General features: G+C 38.4%; 2 protein-coding genes across 4 annotated transcripts in view; both read right to left on the bottom strand.

The window, feature by feature from the left end:
• The window catches only part of atxn1l (ataxin 1-like), an 87,377-nt gene that overhangs the window by 27,050 nt on the left and 40,041 nt on the right, over window positions 1-20,286 (bottom strand). The window lies entirely within an intron of this gene.
• ap1g1 (adaptor related protein complex 1 subunit gamma 1) overlaps window positions 1-20,286 on the bottom strand; it is a 65,202-nt gene that overhangs the window by 10,898 nt on the left and 34,018 nt on the right. Inside the window, exons 2-10 of one of the 3 annotated variants that reach the window (XM_079865477.1) lie at window positions 19,212-19,256; window positions 5,476-5,679; window positions 5,245-5,369; window positions 4,205-4,346; window positions 4,008-4,104; window positions 3,170-3,246; window positions 2,102-2,197; window positions 1,485-1,565; window positions 1,299-1,397 (exon numbers count right to left, since the gene is read on the bottom strand). In XM_079865477.1, coding sequence (XP_079721603.1) covers window positions 1,299-1,397; window positions 1,485-1,565; window positions 2,102-2,197; window positions 3,170-3,246; window positions 4,008-4,104; window positions 4,205-4,346; window positions 5,245-5,369; window positions 5,476-5,676 — 918 coding nt within the window. In that variant the 5' untranslated portion in view covers window positions 5,677-5,679; window positions 19,212-19,256. Of the gene's footprint in view, window positions 1-1,298; window positions 1,398-1,484; window positions 1,566-2,101; window positions 2,198-3,169; window positions 3,247-4,007; window positions 4,105-4,204; window positions 4,347-5,244; window positions 5,370-5,475; window positions 5,680-19,211; window positions 19,360-20,286 lie in introns of those variants that run through there. The other 2 variants (XM_079865478.1, XM_079865476.1) reach the window with 2 other exon arrangements.

Below are 20,286 nucleotides of genomic sequence, written 5' to 3'. Positions count from 1 at the left end.
TTATAAACCATTTCAGATCAAATAGTGTTGACGTGGAAACCAGGAGAAACATTGTGCCATGAACAAACAAGTTATAGAAGGCTTTTCAGTCCACAAATCACCAATTATTCACCATGGGTTTAAAGGGTTAGTTCACCCAAAAATGAAAATTCTGTCAGTAATTACTCACCCTCATGTTGTTCCAACCCCGTAAGACCTTCGTTCATCTTCGGAACACAAATTAAGATATTTTTTATTAAATCTGAGCGCTGTCTCACTCCTCCATAGGCTTCTAAGGGACTGAAACTTGCTGGCCCAGAAAATGTATTAAAGACATCGTTAATATAGTCCAAGTGACTCCAGTGGCTCGATCTTAAGTTTATAAAGCGACGAGAATACTTTTTGTGCGCAAAAACAAACAAAAATAACGACTTTATTCCACTTTTCATTTCCTTCTCTCTGGGCCTCGAGTGAGTTTACGTAGTGTTTTAGCGTGGTGACGTGCAACACAGAAGCGCTACGCTAAAACACTACGTGAAAAGACTCGAGGCCCAGAGAGAAGGAAATTAATAGTGGAATAAAGTCGTTATTTTTGTTTGTTTTTGCGCACAAAAAGTATTCTCGTCGCTTTATAAACTTAAGATTGAGCCACTGGAGTCACTTGGACTATATTAACGATGTCTTTAATACATTTTCTGGGCCAGCAAGTTTCAGTCCCTTAGAAGCCTATGGAGGAGTGAGACAGAGCTCAGATTTAATCAAAAATATCTTAATTTGTGTTCCGAAGATGAACGAAGGTCTTACGGGGTTGGAACAACATGAGGGTGAGTAATTACTGAGATAATTTTTTTTTTGGGTGAACTAACCCTTTAATGTAGTAACTAACTGTAAACATGGTATTGTGGCAGAAATAGTTGAATGTTTTTACAATATTCATTTAAAGGTTTGTACAACCTTTAGAAGGTGATATTCAAGCATTTTTCAAGGACTGTTTCCAGTTATTTTTAATGCGATAACCCAATTTTTTTTTTTTTTATCTTTCTCTAAAAATTTGTTGTTAAAAGTTTTGTTTTTTTTCTCAACTCAAGCACATTGCTTTACTGTCAAAAATGCATTTCCAAGAAGTAAATGCAATATTATTAGTTACTGCAAAACAATAGTCATTTTATGAATAATTTACAGGCGCTACCGAATCAGGAGCTGGTGCCACCGTCTGTAGAACTTAGAGGCACCGGTGCCACTGCTCTGAAATGTTAGTCTGGAGCCCTGAGACACCCTTTGAATATCAAGACATTTTGACAATTTTGACAAACACTCACCCTTAGTCCACTCTCTGATTTGATGTCCATAATAGTAAGAACAGTTTCGTAGAGGATAGCATTGCCTACATTTTTACTCGTCTCTGTGTTCGTTGCAACCTATTAAAAATAATTTGATGGGAAATCTTTAGAAGGTAGAAAGGAAAAGGTATGTGATTATATAGTGGATCTAAACATACTACTTACCTGTGCAAGAATGTCATTCATAGCTTCACTAGAATCATCATCACCCTTTCCCAGAATTCTCAGTAGCCTCAATATCCGCACCTTAAAAATGCCAAGAGACACAAAGTGAACCATTGCTTTAGCGTATAAAGAACAGATATCACCTCAATTGTGAAATCTTACTAAAGGACCACTCTAAAAATCAATTTTGTGGATCTGACCAAACAAAGGACTTGAGATACATTACAGACTGTAATTCACATCAATGGCAACATTAAAGGTGCTGTAAGAGATTTACTCAGGAAATATTCCTATTACATGACATATCACTGAAACTGTCATGTCTCGGTGACTACCCTAGGTTCTGTAAATGGGGTTCAGCTAATCAGAAAACGTACAGGCACTTTCTTCCAGTCAATTATTCTGCATGTTCATAGACCAGTTCATGTAAGGGAAGCAGGAAGTTGAGAGCCAAGTCATGGGAGTGTGCAATTTCCTCTAAACTGACTTTGCAGGGCGGGGTTTTAGAACGAGGGGGCGTGTCAAATTGTAATTCTGTCAGAAGTTCCAGAACAGCCAATATTCACTTACGGCACTTTTAAACACAGCAACATAGACAGGAGATGATGTGTCTTTACCTGCAGGAAAGGGTCACTGATGCCGGACACATCATGCTCAGGGGAGTAGCCTGACATGATCAGATTCTTCAGGATTCTTACAAGTTGTGGAACCAGCTAGAAAAAAAAAAAAAAAAAAAGAGTGGGAGAAAAAAGGGTCACAGCAGCAGATTTTAAAACAGGACAGCACATAGTAAGTGTCAATACAAGTAGGCACCCTGAGTTGATCATCTTCCAATAGATTGGTTTCACTATGCATTTAATTAAGATGTTTAAGACATGGATACCATGTCAGTGTTTTTTGCAATTGTTTGGCACTTTTCCTGTTTATGAATATAATCCTCATTAATTTTGGAAATGTCTCCATTTTATTTGTGCCCCCACTATAATGTACATATTGGAAAAACCACAACCCAATAGTGACCGTATGAAAGAGAACCATTAAAATTAATCTAAAGGTAAACGCAGGACAAGTGAAAATGTATATGAGGTCTACGTAATCCTGCATAAAAACAAAATAAAAAAACACTTAAATGACGACAATTGCAAAATAAACAGTACATCAAAACCAAAAATTGGACTACATCTATAGTGACCATGAGGATGAGTCTGTTTTGTTTTCTTTAAGAGCATGCACCAGCTATGAAACCAGAATGTCCTCTTACCTTTTCATTCTAATACAATGCAGGAATTGTAACAAAGACAAATGACAGAAAAAATATGAAGTAGATGTTAGGGGGGAATTGGAAAAAAGAGTCACTTTCAGAGAAGAGCTTAACATAATGCTACAGTTATGAGCATGAGAGGTGGGCGTGCTGGCACAGTAGATCTGGCTGGGGGTGGGAAGAGTAGAAGCAGATATACAGAGGAAGAACCCTTTTTCATCATCTCCCAGTGAGATAAACACACCTGCAGCTAAATCTAGGACAAGCATCCAGATTTCAGTCAAAGGACTACAGTCTCATTTTAGTAGTCATGTCAACGCTATCAGCAACAGATAAGAGTGTTTGTCTCAGAGTGGCTGATGTGGTGCATAAACAGTTTTAGAGGTGACTGGTGAAGGTCAAGGCATGAACGCTTGCTATGTACCTTCCTGAAGTGAGAGAGCATGTCAGGACTTCGCTCACACATTTCAGTGAGCAGAACAACAGATGTGTGGAGAACTCCTGCAGAAAACACAGAACAATACATTGATTTCTTTTATGCAACTCATAAGCAACCCAAAAACGGTTCGTTTACATTATGAAAATGAACAACAAACTGACATTCTGCTGTTGTTGTTTAATGTGAAAGACTGATTTAAATCTGAATGTATGAACAAAAGACATTCAAATGAACTAGTTTCTTAACAATAAAAAGCTAAAGTCTGCCATTTCTGAACTGGGGACTGATAGTAATTTTACACGAGGGTGTCAATTATATTTATATTTAATTATATTCAATTATAGTTATATTTAAAAAAAAATAATTACTGATTTCTGTAATTTTGTTTGATTCTGTTCATTGAGGACGATGGTGGAGTTTGATTTTGAAAGTAAGAGATGGACAAGTAATGGAAAATGATACTGAGGACAGAGTAAATAACTAAATACTAAACTAAAAACTAAAGATAACCAATTTAAACAAAGTAAGCTTCAAATATTTTAATTAGAAAAAAAACGCCCTGACAGAAAATGCTATTTTTTTACATTTAACAAATTGGCAGCATCCACTCAAATCAAAGTTCACCCCTCCATATTCACTAAATTGTTATCTCGCAATTAAAGAAAAGAAACGGTCATTTTAGTTCAACATGCATTAATGTATCCAATATATTAACGCATACATGATGAAAATGTATTACTTAGTAGGATTGATCCATCTGTTTATTCATTTGAATGACTATAAAATGAGACTTATGGGAAAGTTTAAGGAGCAGAGCTCTCACCATGATTTTTCTCGCTGAGCAGGTTTTTTGTTGCTGGCAGGAACATCTCCATCAGCTCTGGGACTTTGCGGATGACGTGAACCGCACACAGTGCTGCCTGAGGGCAAAGAGATCATGTCAAAACCGTTCACACATTCAGAGCTCGACATCCAACTGGACATGAAGTCCACGTTCAGCTGTGAAGGAGTGTGAAATACCTTTTTCCTCAGATAGGAGTTTGACGTTTTGAGGAGTTTCTCCACTTCTCCAGCTAAGTCACGGCACATTTCAGATGAGCCCATGCAGCCCAGGGTGCACAAGGCCAGTCCCTGCACATACTGTGTACTGTGGTTCAAGTCACTGCAGAGAGAAAATAAGGAATGTATAAAATCATTTAAGTCAGTGATTATTAACCGATAGGCAATTCAAAAATGGGTCGCAGAAGGCAAGAAATAAAAACAAACAACGCAAATAAATCAATATGGCCATAGTTAGGACAGCAAAATGATTAAAATTTTAAAATGGAGGGAAAACGTATATCTTGATGTCAAATGCTACACATCCAATCAAATTCTTTTTTTGGGGTGGAAATTCATCTGGTAAAAAATGACAGCATCTAAGCAACCAAAGTCATTGATTTTAAATGAGATTATATAGGCAACATGAGAAAAAAAACTATTCAAGGTTAATAAAAAAAAAATAATTCCTGTAGTTCAAACAATAGAGCATGGTGTTAGCAACCATGGTCATGGGTTTAATTCCCAGGCATTGTATAAACTGATCAAAATGTATACCTGGAATGTAATACAAGTCGCTCTGGATAAAAGCCAAAAGCATAAAACATGTTTCATGCTACAAACTACAACGTGAATTATTGGCTGCTGAGAGCATTAAAATACCAAATTCAAGAAATGTTTAGAAACCAAAATTGTACATTTTCCTATTCAGCCTCAGTTTTGGCATCACGTTGGATTGCCACTTGATGTTTAATGTAAAATCTGATTTTTGAAGAAAGAGATAATGATAATAACTTAGGGTGCTGGTTTTTATTTTATTTCATTTTTTAGAACTGATATAATACTAAATGGAAAAGAAAGAGAAACCATTTAAAAAAGCCATCAAACTCAGGAAGCAGCTTCCAATCATCCAGCACTTTACGCTCTCCACCTACAACGGTCATATTAACCTCCCACCCATCACACAGCCAGTTGTGATTGATGGAAGTGTTGAGACAAGATGAGATCCTCTGCTCACTCACTTCTTGATGCAGTTTGTCATTAAGAGATGGACGTCCTGCCTCTCATCCAGGAGCAGCATGGCTCCCAGGTAGCCTATCCGTTTGTCTGTGAACTTCTGTGATGCAATCAGTTTCAAGCACTCCAGCTGAAAATGAGATTTTGCCCATCAAACACTGCAAAATTCTGTCTGGTTAAAGTGGGTTAAAGATTCCAATGATGACCCTGTAATTTCTGAAACACTGTTTTCTCACCTGGCCAAAGTGTGCTGGGTAGCCCAACATGTGCATATAAAGCAGCTTAGCCACATTTCTACAGCGGTATGTGTTGTCCTCTTCTCTAAAGGAGGACCTAATGGCAGCACACTCTTTCTGGATCATCTCTCGCTCCTCCGCCTGGGTTCGGGCCGTCCGGATTGTCCGGATCAGCTCCCGCAGTCTGATCGGAGCTGGCATCCTCTGTAATGAAAGCACAATGTCAGCCAATGGAATGTCACAGTAGCTCCTATATGTGCCACAAAGACAAACGAAGATTTACACCATTTTTGCATTTGCCAGAGCAACATAAGATCTTAAGATCATAAGATTTTGACAGCAAGCACCACAATTTCACACTAAATCCCTCTCTGAAAAGTTGCACCAATAAATCCCCTTTAAAGAAGGGGTGTCGAAATTAATCGTTTCTACGATGCATCGCGATGCAGATGAGGACGATTCGGTATCGGTTCAGTAATAGACCATAACCGATTATAATGTACTGATGCTTTTCTGATGTCATTTGTCACGTATGTGCTTTGTCGCGGTAGCATACAATGGCCAAGGGAGGCGAGACGCGAGTGCAAGAAAATTAAAAATGCTTCAACTACTTTAAAAGCCTACATCTGGGCACATTTCGGCTTTTATGAACAACCTGGTAAGCACGACCTGCAGAAGACACGCGCTGTGCGCGCTCATGTCACGCACAAATAGGATATGCAGGAGGTAATGCCACTAACTTGATAAACCACGTTAGCTGTTTTCACCCCGAGCTGTTAACGCCTGGCAGAGTCTGACTGCTTTAGAGTAAGTGGATGAGCTACAACGTCACCTGAATCCGCAGCCAAAAACAAATCATCCACCCGTCCCAATAATTTTCTCTGATTTAAGTATCCTCACCCAATGGTCAAATTACAATTATTCTGTGTTGTTACACGTGATTATAAATGGATGATCGTCACCTTCAACTCGGCGACGGTTGATGCGCACATCTTTAATGGTAACATAATACACTGATTAATGAGCGCTGCTTTTAAAGTAACATTTCTTTAAAACAAAATTTATTTGAGAGATTTTCCTTTTCTTAATGGCATAAACAAGCTTTACTCCCTTGAAACTTAAACTGGAATGTCACTGTTTATGTCACTGCGACTTCCCGAACAGGCGAATACACGCGCGCACACACATCACTTTAAGTAAAATTGAAAATTGAGGATGCAGTGCATCATGATATCGAATTGAACTGAATCGATGACATGATAATTGTAATCGAACCGAACCGTGAGACCAGTGTAGGTTTACATCCCTACTTTAAAGCATCACTTCTACAGCTCTACTCATTCAGGCCGACTTTTTTTAGCGAATGCGTTGCATCTGTTGTCCGTCTGCTTTGTTTTTAAAATGTTGTTACAATAACACAACTTGAAAATGTATCTAGAGTTCCCAGCATTCGGTTTCATTCCTTTTAGTTAGTCTTATATAAAAGCTCCCTAAGAAATGAGTCCAGATGAATCTAAAACCAGCCTAATTACACAGGGTGTTCTTAAGTCCAATCTTAGGCCATTCAGGCAATCCACTAGTTGATTTTTAAAATATTCACTTTTGTACATCCCCATTTAATACATAAAAAAAATGGACTCAGACATCAAGCTTAATATATGATGTTTCTGCTTATATAACTCATGCTTTTCTCATGATATTAACCAGTAAATTAGCTTTAATAGATTTTTTAATAGTGCAACCGGTTGTCTAAATGAAGCGCTACCATGATAATGATGTAAATAGGGAAATCACTCCTGCACTGCAAGATGAATTAAGCACAACACCCTAGAGCGCTCTCTTGATCAGTCGTTCTGCAGAGCTCTAAGAATCCCAAAGGACGCCAGGCATCTCATTATTGACTAGCACATGAGGTGAGCTTTTCTATGGGAACAGTCAGTCTGGAAAAGGCAGACATCAGAGTATGGCCATAATCAGCTTCATCAGCCAATGAGACACAAGCAGGTGGAATCACATGTGAAATTCCATTCCTTCAACAGAATCAGGTTTCAATCCACTGGAGGGCAGGCTGATTAAAAATTAAAAGCGAGCACAAACAAAACTGGTAAGATTACATGACTGCCTATGCAGGAGCCTATTTCTCTACAGCATTCAACAGTAATCCAGCTCTAACACAAACATCTGGAGCGAACAAAACAAAAAAAGGGCGATGGAAAGAAGCTTTGACTTCACAGTCAAAGGGGATATTATGCAATTGACTGTTCGCAAAGAGTTACCTTTAATTACTGTTGCTATGTCTGACAAGCCATGCCGCTCTCATGCCACACGTTCTCACACAGTGAAAAAAAACATTGTGTAGGAAAGAGGACTGACAACGCGCCGACAGACCAGGTTTCTTTTGATATGAAAAAGTCTCAATTTTGGTCATTTTTTAAAGAAATTTAAACAACCGTTTTGTGGCTCTTTAATGAGTCGTGACAGATCGCTGTAGCGCCTCAGTTACATCTGCTCGTGAACCGATCATCTCTTCCTTCGAGTTCATTTATAGCATCAAATAAGCATGAATGAACATCAGAAGGAATGTTTCAAACGCGGAAAGACGTCGGTACACACCGTTTTTCAAGTTCAAATCCTCCAACATTAATCTACTAACTCTCCTGACTGCTTTGACAAAATGGAGGATTCGGCAGATTATGATTGGTCAGATCGCCTGTCAATCAAACTCCCTGTGAAGGGTCACATTTACACCTACCACACAGGAAAAAACTGATGTTCAGCTCATAAACAGTGAGAAGTAGAGGGATATTAGCATCGAGGGAGTGAAATTGGGCTGCTAATAGAAAGAGAAGGCTCATTTTTCAGAAAACCTCTCTGGATTGTTGTAGGAAGGCGTCGTAGGATCTGCAGTGACAGCTTTGTGGCAAAAAGAGCAGTTAAATATACGAACGTGGATCATATAAACAGACATCATGACTCATGCTGCAGACTGAGGTTGAATGGACATGGCATTACAGTACTTTCACCTCACACACAACGAACAGCTCCTCTCAACACAGTGATGGAGTGTATGCATAGCGTAAGGTCACCTTGTAATTACATGTAAGTTGCAAAAGTAAGTAATCAGTGGCACCAGAAAGACAGAGCACTTCAAGTGGTTTACTGCGCTGATAACGCACATTAATCACACCAGGAGATCCATCTCACACACACAGTTAATTTTCCTCCCTTCCTCCACACAGAGATGAGAGCTGCTTTTGGCTCTCCATCACAGAGAAACCCCGCACTTGAATCTGTTAGCATGTAGCACCTAATTAAGCTGCTCGAGCCAGAAAGGAACTACAGTAATTAGGCTACTTGCTAAACAATGACATTCTCAGCATCTCCCTGCAGAAAAACAGAAGTTACGTTCCTGAATGGATGGACAGTGCAAAGAAGTGCATTTAATGACAAATGCACAATGTCATTGTCCAATTAAGCACGAAGTGATAAAAGCAAAGTGTTATTTCAAGGAATAAAACATGCAGTGGCCCTTATCTTAAGTTCACCGTTTAGCTAAAAACACTGATATTTTTAGTTCTGGTTTTCAAAATAGAAATTCAAAGAAAGAAATGTATTTCTACAAATGATGCAACAAATCAATATTCTTGCCATCATTTTTATTTCCCTTATCATCATCATCATCATTGGTTGGTTGGTTAGTATTTTAACGCCATGCCAGTTTATTTGGCAATTTCCATGGCAAGTAACAAGTTCAAATACTATAAAAGAGCTTATTTAAGGTTTTTAAGATTTGCCTTGGATAAAAATTCTAAAATGGATTCAGGATTGCTCTTACTGTTATAATGAATGTAAAACTACTCTATAAAAATTAATGAGATTTAATCGTATGATCATTCAGCAAACTTACCATTGAAAGCAAAAAATAAAAACAAACATTTCTGTGGATCTGGCCATTCACATATTCCATAACGAAATGTCTTCAGAAGCATTTAGCTCACAGGAACACTAATCTCTACAACGTTAACTTTAAATAACTATCTTCAGAAATATGAATCAGAAATTAGAAATAGTGTGTGTAAGGCTGGGCAAGGCTTACCTTCCCTGCAAAACAGATTTGGCAAAACAGATTTTATTTTTGCGCTCTGAAGAACGTCAAAGGTTTCTGTTTACAATGCGTTTTAGCAGGGTTGAGCAATGTAGCCAATCACAAACATATGTGTTGATTTCTTGAACGCAATGGCCAATCAGAGGTAGGGCTGGGCGATATGGATGAAAACTGTATCACGATATAAGTGTTTCATATCGGTCGATATCGATAATTATTGATATTTTTTATGACATAGGCCTATTTAAAATAAGGACCAGTCCAGGAGACAAATATATTACATTTAAAGATTTTTTTAATTTTAATCTTAACCTACCTCTGATTATAATCCCATCAGTTATAAAGGCAGAAATGTCAACACGACCATGGAAAACTCAAAAGTCTTTCTTCTGTTGAAAATAAAAGTTATTTGGAAGAATGACCAGCAGTTGATGTACCCCAGTGACTTCCATAGTATATTTTTCTCCTATGGAAGTCAATGGGGACCAGCTACTGTTTGGATAGTATTTTCAAATTATTAATATTAGAAAATATTAGAAGGAAATTAATACAGGTTTGGAACAACATTAGAGTGCGTAAATAATGAGATAATTATTAGTGAACTATCCCTTTAAGGACAAGCGGCAGCTTGTTTACTGTATTACTACTGTCTCTTTAAGAGCTGCGCGCGACGCGCCTATTATAACTTGTTACACGCATTTGACAAGCAGATTTTCTCAAGTTTGCTTTCACTTTAGACATATCCGACTAGTTTATGTAAACCTTGTGTGTATATAACAGTATTAGCACAATAAGACTCGAAAAGATAACTTAGTCCAGTATTCAGGCGCTGGTAGACAGGCTTTTAGTGCATGTGAGCTTCACATGTAACGTTACGCGCTGAGAAACGCACACGCTAGAACAGGCATCAGCACGCGAATAACAGAGGAACTGACGACGGTCTTGCATAATCTGCAGACGACATTGGTCTGACTAAGGTCAGACTTGAAGTCGGGCGAGCTGACTTTTCCTGTTTTATCAACAATCGCTGCGGCACTCATTTTCTACTTTACTCATCTTTCACTCTACGCCGGTTCTGTTACTGAAGAATCCAACACGAGACAACAATATTGCGCAACCATACTGACTGGCTGTTAGCGTGTCACTTTCTACGTTGCTATGTTACTAGAGAGTGAGTGCCTATGTTCATGCAATCAAACTTGCTTTCTTCCGACGGAAAAAAAATAAAAATTTATCGAACGTTTTATCGAACGCATTTTTTATTGATATTGATTACGTGTCTATCGCGATACATATCGTTATCGTTTTATCGCCCAGCCCTAATCAGAGGTGTTTAAGTTAGCAATGAAAAAAAAATCTGGCATTTTGAGTGGTGAGTGGATTCAAAGTGCAAATATCCTCTCATTAAAACAAACAAGTCAGTTTCATTTATTGTAACATAACTTTGAGATTGCGATGAACAATGATGAGTGAGCTTTTTTAGTGAGAAGGGAGCGTTCGTTGCACGCTCTCTGCCATGCCAAATCCCACGTACAGTATGTAATCTGTTAAAATGAACAGTGCTTTGTAAACGTAGATGCTTTCACAAATAATGTATTGGCAGAGTTTATGCTGGGATGTGTAGGTTGTGCATTTATAAACGGCTATATTTTGGCTATATTTATAAATTACTATCACCCGGAGATCCGTCGCCTTCAACTATTTTTAATTGTGAGCATACTCAAAGTCTTTGTTACACTTTAAATATGCTATTATGTACATATTGAAGTTGCTATTTGGTATATTGATTTTATTATTATTGTGTTGTCGGAGGAAATGAAAAGCTTTCGTAATTCGTGTTTACAAATATAGCCAAATGGGTTTTGGTGTATTGTAGGATGGACTATCTTGTGTTTTGGTGTGGTTTTTATTATAGATCTTAGTGTATTTCAGTAATAATAAATCCAGGATGTTGTTGTTTTGATGAATGTCTGTTTCTCAGATTTCAACGTTTTTGTGATGTTTTAAAATGAAATGAAGGGAAAGTATATATCTTATGCCCCGTCCACACTACTGTGTTTTTGTTTAAAAAAAGAGACCTTTTGCTACGTTTGCACCTCCCGTCCACACTAAAACGGCAAAAACGAAGACCCAAAACGGAGAAGTTTAGAAACGCTGCCGACCCGTTTTTCGTTTTGAATCTCCGGAGGGCGTTTTAGTCTGGGCGGGTCAAAACGGAGGACTTTAGAAACGATGACGTAGTAGAGGCTCACGCTCGGCTCTATGATTGGGTGTCATCAGTCATGGCGTATATCTTTGCTAGCAGCTGTTGTGCAAGTAAATTCTGCATTTTACAATGCTATAACTGCCTACATGCGCCGGAGGCAAGCTATTATTTGAGCGATCTGTGACTATTCCCGTGTACAGCGGCGGTATCGACCGTACATGGAGCGTCGGTTTTGGGTTAACCCGGGAAGAACCAGCACATGGTGGGATAATTTTATCAATGAAGTTGTGTTTACACCGGCACGCGCATGCCCAGTGTTGGTGAATGGTCACGTGATCCGCGTTTTCAGTCGTTTTAATGTGGACGGAGATCAATTCTAATACGCAGCTAAAACGCTGGTGTGGACGGAGATCGTATTCGTTTTAATTCTCCGTTTCTAAACTAAAACGCAGTAGTGTGGACGGGGCCTTAGGTCCTGTGACTATTTCACCATTTTTAAACACCTTTGTCTTCACTAGTTAATTTTAATTGGCCTTGCGGTGTGGTAAATTCGTTTTTAAAAGTAAAAATACTCCTTATTGTTTCTCAATTAATATGAGCTGGATACATTATATATATATATATATATAGCATTAAGGTATGAGTGGAGTTAATGTAATTTGATCTAAGAACAAAAAAGTCATTCAAATTTGGAGTGACAACTTGCTGACAAGACTTTCAGGGTGTTAAAATGAGCACTGACAGGCATGTGTTCATTTAAATATTAGTCAAAACAGGCACGAATGGGTGAATTTGTGTAAACACTAAGTAAATAGAGCCAAAACGCCTCAAAATGACTGTTTTTAACAAAAAGATAATCAAACCAGCGTCCCAGCTATCATTTTTTTCCCCCACTTCAATAAGCTCAAGCAATACGTAACTAGCCTCTTGTATTATGTCAAATGCCTTCACACAGTTCTTGGTCTTCTGCCAGTTTGATGAAAGCCAAGTCTTTTTTCTTTGAGGAAGGGATGCTTCAATTCTAAGTGCCTCTTCAGCTTACTTGGCACTATTTTAGCATTAGCAAACTTCTCTATGCAGATGACATGCAGGCTAAGGGCAATTAGCAGCCTCGGCTTAACTAAAGCTGCAAACAGGTCTGCTCTCATAACTTCTGGTTGGGGTGGATCTCTGCATAGGTAATTTGCCTATTTGAATCAAATCAATGAATGAACTGCATCAAAATGATAAAGTGTGCATATATTTATCATTTTAAGTGCCATTACAATGAGTTTCAAAGAAATGCAAAAATTGCATTTGAAAAATTGATACATCCACTGCTTTAAATGTGTAGTGAATGTTTTCACTATTTAAGCAGATGAATTGTGCAAGTAAAGTTCATTGTACAGGTTTCATACCAACACAAGGCATCACAGGTTGTGTTATACCATTAATATAAGCACAGCTAAAGGGTGTGATTAGGCATGACATGTAGGCTAGTGGACGTGGAACGCTACAATTAACAATCAGAAGTCAAGACTGGAACTACCCCATTATATAACAGGTAGTGATTTGACAGTCAATAATAAAATTGTTTCATTTACTCACCCTTATGCACTTCTCAACCTGAGCACAAAATACTTCTAATTGTTTTTTAACTTTCTTCAAAATATTTTTTGTTTCTCCCAGACAAATTACAAGGTTGGAACAACATGAGGGTGAGCAATAGGGATGGACATGTTTGTAAATGTTTCATTTCGAGTACTGATAGGTCTCAAAAACGAGTACTCGGGGCGGGGTGTGTCTGAAAAATATTTTCAAAACGCTCTTACGAAAATGAATGTTGAAAAATAAAAATATGGCATGAAACAAGTCTATCAAAATATGAAAATATGCTTAGAAATATATAGAACAAGTAGATTATGAATAATTCATCAATGTTTTTGAAAAAGAAACATCAGGAATAACAGGAATAGCTGTGTAAGGTGAAGCTGAAGAATGAATGAACACCAGTAAACTCATTGCCCATTCTATATGACACACCCAATGAGATTAGGCTAATCAAATATCCTTGATAACCACTTTCAAATCCATGGTTTCACTTTATGTCCGTCTGGGCAGCTAACTGTCCTAACGCGAACCAATCAGACTTCGGGTACCGTCCAAAATGCTAGCAATAACCAATCAGAAAAAAAAATCAATTTTTTTTAAAAAGCCACAGAGATGATCGATCATGAAAGAGATAATCACTGTCATGTCCGAGTACTTGTGCTCATCCCTAGTGAGTAAATGACAGAATTTTCAATTTTGGCTGAATTAACACTATGGCTATGTAGTAGACTGAGGTTGCAGTAAGAGGTTCAGAGTTACTCAGAAAACTCAATTGCTTTGTGCACTGAACAGCACATAAGGACATATTGCTGCTGGTGGACTGTGGAATTGGTGGAATTATTGCTGCTTTGGATAAAAAGTGAACTGTAAAGCGATGAAGATAAAAGTAGTAGAACAAACAATCCAAGTTAAATAAATTTGTCTAGTGTTGCAGAGAACTATAATGGAACAACATCAAAAGCTTTGGCTGCCTTTTCACTCCTAAGCCCTGTTCTGCCCCTGTACATAGTTTGCACAGTGAAGATGAAAGTTAGTCCTTCTTCTGAATATGATGCCGTTTAGGCAGATCAATCAAGGGAAAGAGTGCTTCTGCTTCCTATTCCCAGTACAGCTCCTGCCATTGAGCTACACTGGTTTCAAAATGTAATGGTAGTCTGTGTTCAAGAGAGAGAAACATGATGGGTTTTCCTCATCTAAAGAGCTGGCACATAAACATGGTGAATCATTGCAGTGTATAAGCCTTAACGCTACAGATCCTCAGCTTCATCACGACAGCTAATGATTCAGCATCCAGTATTGTGACATCAGCGGTGCCATAACCTTAACAGATGAATGGATGAGGAACTTCCCTTTATGGGGAATAAGAAAGCATGACTACACACACCTAGCCACTTAATCATGTGATGCCTTATGATCCACCTTGACAGAGAGAGGAAGAATGCCATTCAAAGAAACTGTTCAAAATAATGCAGGACTGCTTTTTAAGCAACCTTTCTTTGTACAGGGGAACCGCTTATAGCTCCAGGTTGACCTCACCGTTTAGAAGCCAAACTCGGTACAATAGAGGGCTTAAGGGGACACTAGGTGGGGAAGCTTTATACATCAAGAGCAAAATACTTTCTCCGTGGTCAGCCTTACGTGACCATACGTCCCAGACAGTCCTGGGATAAAAAGAGTATTTTTCCAACTGTGGGTCTCCTGCCAAAAGCATATAACTGCAAACTTGGGGAGACTCTGGTAAACTGGTGATGTGAAGAGTTCTGTTGCACTGGGGAAGCCTTTCAGCTTTGAATAGACAGTTTAAGGGCCCTTTCACACCTACCTTGTTTGGACCGGATATTCTGACTTTTCAGTTTGATCTGAATCAAAATCACAGGTGTGAAACCTCCCCCGGACCACACAGACGAAATTTGGTCAGACGAAAAGAGATAGTCTCGGTCCGGATCAAACTGAACAAAGGTTTGGTTCATTTCTAGTGTAAAAGCATTTTCTGTATGGTTCGGACTTTCAGACCATTTACAGACAGTTACGGTGGTTCTCACAGGATTTCTTGTAGTCTTCTGCAGTTGGTGCTGCAGGGAGTAATGCTGTAATAATAACAGTACAGTTGCAACGATATGCGTCTGTTCATTCATTCTTGTCAAAGTTACCCGCCGAATTGACGTCAGACGCACGTCCGTTTACAAACCAATCAATGTCATGATGCAGCCCACATAGATGATAACGACAGGACTGTCAAGTATGTCATGTAAAGTTCTTTAGTGCGCTCGCATAATTGCAATGTGAACAAAACCAAAACTAATCGAATGTATAAAATGTATCAAAACATGAACTTTGGTTCAGACCTTGATGCGGACTTTCAGGTGTGAAAACGCCGAAGAGTTTGCTGATAAAATCTGACTCTAGAATTCAATCTGTTTAGCTGAATGACAAGAATCGGCCAAAACCACAAAAGCGGCTGTATTCCAGCACGCGTTACAATAATATTTTACCATATGTGCTAATCTGGGGCGATAACATGATGATAATCCAAAAACCTAAAGGTATATGTAGCTATATGGTAATATTGTGCCGGATTCTGATAATGGAAACGTGAACATAATTTTTCTAAATCATTTAAACTGTGAGCCTAAGAGAGCTGAATTCAGGTTACAGCAAGACCAAATATAATGATCTCGGTTTCAACATATAGTCTAGCTAGGTTTTATCTCACACCTGCCTCCAGAGAGAGTCACGTCTGATCACATGGAAGCTGTGCTTAGCAACCAGGAGAAGAGCAAAAAAAAAAAAAAATCCCCCAAGGAGACGACCTGGAGAACAAGTTTCAATAAGCAGTGCTTTAAACCAAATAGAAATGGTATCACCAAATCAGTTTAAGGAAGAAGATATATGGCAAGCAGACTTTCAGAACAGTTTTAAACTGACAGAAAAGTTCATTTCACAAAAATAAAGTTTCAGTAACTAAATTTGGGTAATTGAAGTCAGTATGCTGTTCAAGGTGTTGCATTCTATTAACTATTAAAGTTCTTCGGCAACGAGCTTCAGCTTCATTTTTGGCCATGGTGAAGTGCGCCCACACTGCTGATATGTCTACATGAAATCCACATGGTGAGCACAAAATAGATATTGACAGAATCAAAATGCATCAACGGAGAAGCACTGACTGTTAAAATCAATGATTTCAGCCCTTCAAAACGATTTTGGCTGAAACCAAAAAAACAATTATATTTTCAGATGAAATTTCAGTGCATCACTAGTTACTAGTAATTAAGTAGCAAAGCATAACCAGACTGAAATGATGCTAGTTACTAATGGAATAAGTACTAGTATCTGATAAATAATTGCACATGAAATTGAAAAAGATACTAGTAAATTATTTGGTAGTAATAATAAATAAATAAAAATACTAGTAGCATCAATACTAGTAACATACCGCTGCTGGTGGCCTGCCCCAGTAAACTAGTGCTGCTTTGGATAAAGGTCTACTGTAAAGTTATGAAGATAAAAGTATGAGAACAACAAACAAACCAAATGTTTAAGTGTGGGACTCTTATCAACATTTGAAAAGGATACTAATTCAATGTAAAGAATGGTAAAAAGGGCTTGCGTTGTCCATTATTTACAGTATAAAAAAACAAAAAGAACCTGTCAACTACACGGATGAGAATCTCATCTTATGATGAGTTGCGCTCATCCGAAGATCTGGTACTCTCTGCACTTTTAAAGCAGTTGTTATTTAAAATATCTGATGAATAAACTCGTGATTGGACACATTTATTGAATAAGTCCAGTCAAATGTAAACAAACTTCCTGGTGTTATGGACACCACTATCTTTGATACTGTCTGTATGGTTACCCGATTTACAATACAGTTTTGACTATCATATATATATATTGCTTGATATATATTCAAGCAACCACTTTAATCTGCTGAATGAACATTTCAAGACTCACACACCTGTAAGCAAATGCTGTTGTTAATTGAAAATAATGACCGTGAACAGCAATCATGGACATTTGTATTACTGACTGATGTCTTTTAATTCTTAGCACTTTATTTATGTTGGGCTTTTCATTTGTAAATTAACTATTTTTATAAGGAAAATGTTTGAATGCAACGTTTTGAAAGACTCATGGAGAAGTTGTGGCTCTTATTAAGAATTATAATTAAAAAAAAAACTATAATCACTGGCTTCCAGAGTTCCAGCCGAAGATTAAACTCGGACCCTGACGTATTGACGAAAGCGGAAACACAGAGGATAGAGCAAAAAATAAATAAAAATAAAAATGTCGAAGAGTTTAAGTTAGTCGGAAATATCGGAGTAGCTTGAGTTTGTTGCCCTGCCGAAGTGCAAAAGGAGTCCACTCTCACCTAAGCTACCTACTCCTACATCCTATGTCACACGTCGGGTCAAAGGTCACTCTTCCGCCAGAAATCGACTTGGGTATGGCTGAAACCTAAAGCTAGTGATTATAGTTTATAAAGTTATAATTATGGATATTTTTCTAACAAAAACGCATCGCTTCGCTTCAGAAGGCCTTTAATAACCCCCTGGAGCCGTATGGCTTACTTTTACGAGGGGTGGAGGCTTTTTTGGGCTTCAAAATATGTGGTACCATTCACTCCCATTATAAAGCTGGGATTTTTTGGCTGAAAGAGGCAAGTCATACACACCTAGGATGGCTTGAGGGTGAGTAAATTATGGGATCATTTTTGGGAGAACTAAACCTTAAATAGTCTACTAATAGATTGAAAATGAATTCTTAGTTGCAACCTTTGAATTATTCATTAACCAAAAAAAAAAAAAAAAAAAAACCGGACAAAAGAAACTCTTGGCGTGAACAGAGAATGCAAATCTAAGCAAGGAATCATGCAAACTGCAGCAGTGACTGGGAGGACACGTTTACAGACGATCACTTCCTTTATTTCTGTAACCTTAACGTTACTCCACAATCACAATGAAGAGATGCCAACACGTCTTTCATATGCACCACAAGCAAACGGGTGTAAAGATATGACAGAGACAACACTTTAAACAGCATTAACAACATACTATAGAGTACAACATCAAGAACGATTTCACATTTCTCTCAAAACCACCTGGTGACTAAACAAGTCTAAAACACACACAAGTGGCATCATACACCTCGTATTCTTGACCTTTACCACTACTTCATTTCCACCCTGACTGTTTTATTTGTCGTATTCAGAGAGATTGTTTAAGGTTATGTTTCTAGACCCATCCCCTTGCGCTATAACGTCAAGCCATTAGTGCTAAGCTAAATGATAAACACTGAGATGAGACGACATTACGCTATGGTTAAAAAACGGGTGCATTTCAGTGCTTTTCACGAATATTATCACTCCTTACTAAGTATTAAGTACCGCTGTTATTCCTTCGTAATGTCGGTGAATGAAGTGCTGCGTGTCCGTTGCTAACTGACTGGAATCTCGTCAGGCCTCAAATTGAGCGTCGGTTTGACGGAGGATTAAACACACACCTCTACTTTAAACCAACTGAAACGTTCATAAACTACAGTGTAATTGGAATTTCACGCCCGGTAGCGAAACGTCGTTGTGGAAATACAGCGAGAATGATAGTTTAGCGAGCGGCGCTCGAGCGTATGACAGCGTCCCGGTGCACGCGCAGAGCGCCGCCACCGAGCGAGAGGCTCGCGAGCTGCTTTAGCTTTAACGTTAGCCTGTGCGCTCCACTTCCTATGCAGAACAGAGTCAAAACTAGCTAACCCGAATAAAACCGAGCGGCTTGACAGCTCAGAACGTACAAGTCGTAACTGAAATCGTTTACACTGTTAAAATAAGGTTCGACTCACCAGCCGTTACGATACCAGAAAACAAGTGCAATCTTCTCAATCGACGGAAGGAGGAACGGACCAGACATTCAAAATGGCGGCGGTCCCAGCCTCAGCACTTCTACCGCAGGCGGAAGGTTACATGACTGATGTTCAGAACTTCAAATGCGGATGTAAGAAGGCGCGACCTGCTCTCGTAGTAAATCTATTATTATGGGGACAGAAATTCTTTGAAATGTCAAAAAAACTCCCAACGTTAAATCTCATATATATGCTTTTCTATGGCCTTTAGCTTTTATTATATTGTTATTTTTATTTATAAATAAGCTCTGATAGTAAAGGATGCTGTGAACTAGGGTTTGTGAGTATTGACAACATTTATTAGCGTTTTCAAGTAGCCTATTATAAAGAGAATAGAAATAAAGAATGCGTTTTGCATAGACGTGGTTTATTATCGAGTAATATATATATATATACACCCGACGATATAAATCCCAAGCTGTGAACTGGAATATTGTGCCCATTTTCACTCATATTATGTCAAACGAGTACAGTTGTATTTTAACGCTGATCTACGTGTCAGCTCGGCGGATGACTTTAAGAGCCGTGCTGCGGTCTCACCTCACCTCGTGGCAGTCAGTGATGACGTCAGCGTGCAATGTTGTGGCACTTCCTTTGGGAGTCACTGAACTGGTTCTCTTTAGTAAGCCAGGGGTCGTTTGGTCGACCTGACGAGGAATTTTGTGGTGAAGTATTGCAGCATGTCATTTCCAAAGTCAAATAACTGGCTTTTATATTGTTACGGCACAAAAGCCAAAGCAAATTATCCAAATATTATCTGACTTTCTAGTAAAGTCACCATGAAATCAAAATTTATATATATATATGTATACATGTGTGTGTGTGTGTGTGTGTGTGTTTTTATGGAATAAGCCTATTGCATTATTTATTATAAATGATTTATCCGTACATATCATTTATTTTAAATCCATAATTGATATTCAAAATAACTTCCCTTCCCACTTGCAGTGACATCTCTCTGATGAAGTGTTTACTGGTGCGAGGATGGGGCAATAACCTGTCACTCACATGAGAT

The sequence above is a fragment of the Squalius cephalus genome, assembly GCF_949319135.1.
Source record: "Squalius cephalus genome assembly, chromosome: 3".
Taxonomy (NCBI): domain Eukaryota; kingdom Metazoa; phylum Chordata; class Actinopteri; order Cypriniformes; family Leuciscidae; genus Squalius; species Squalius cephalus.
This window is presented reverse-complemented; position numbering and strand designations above follow the sequence as displayed.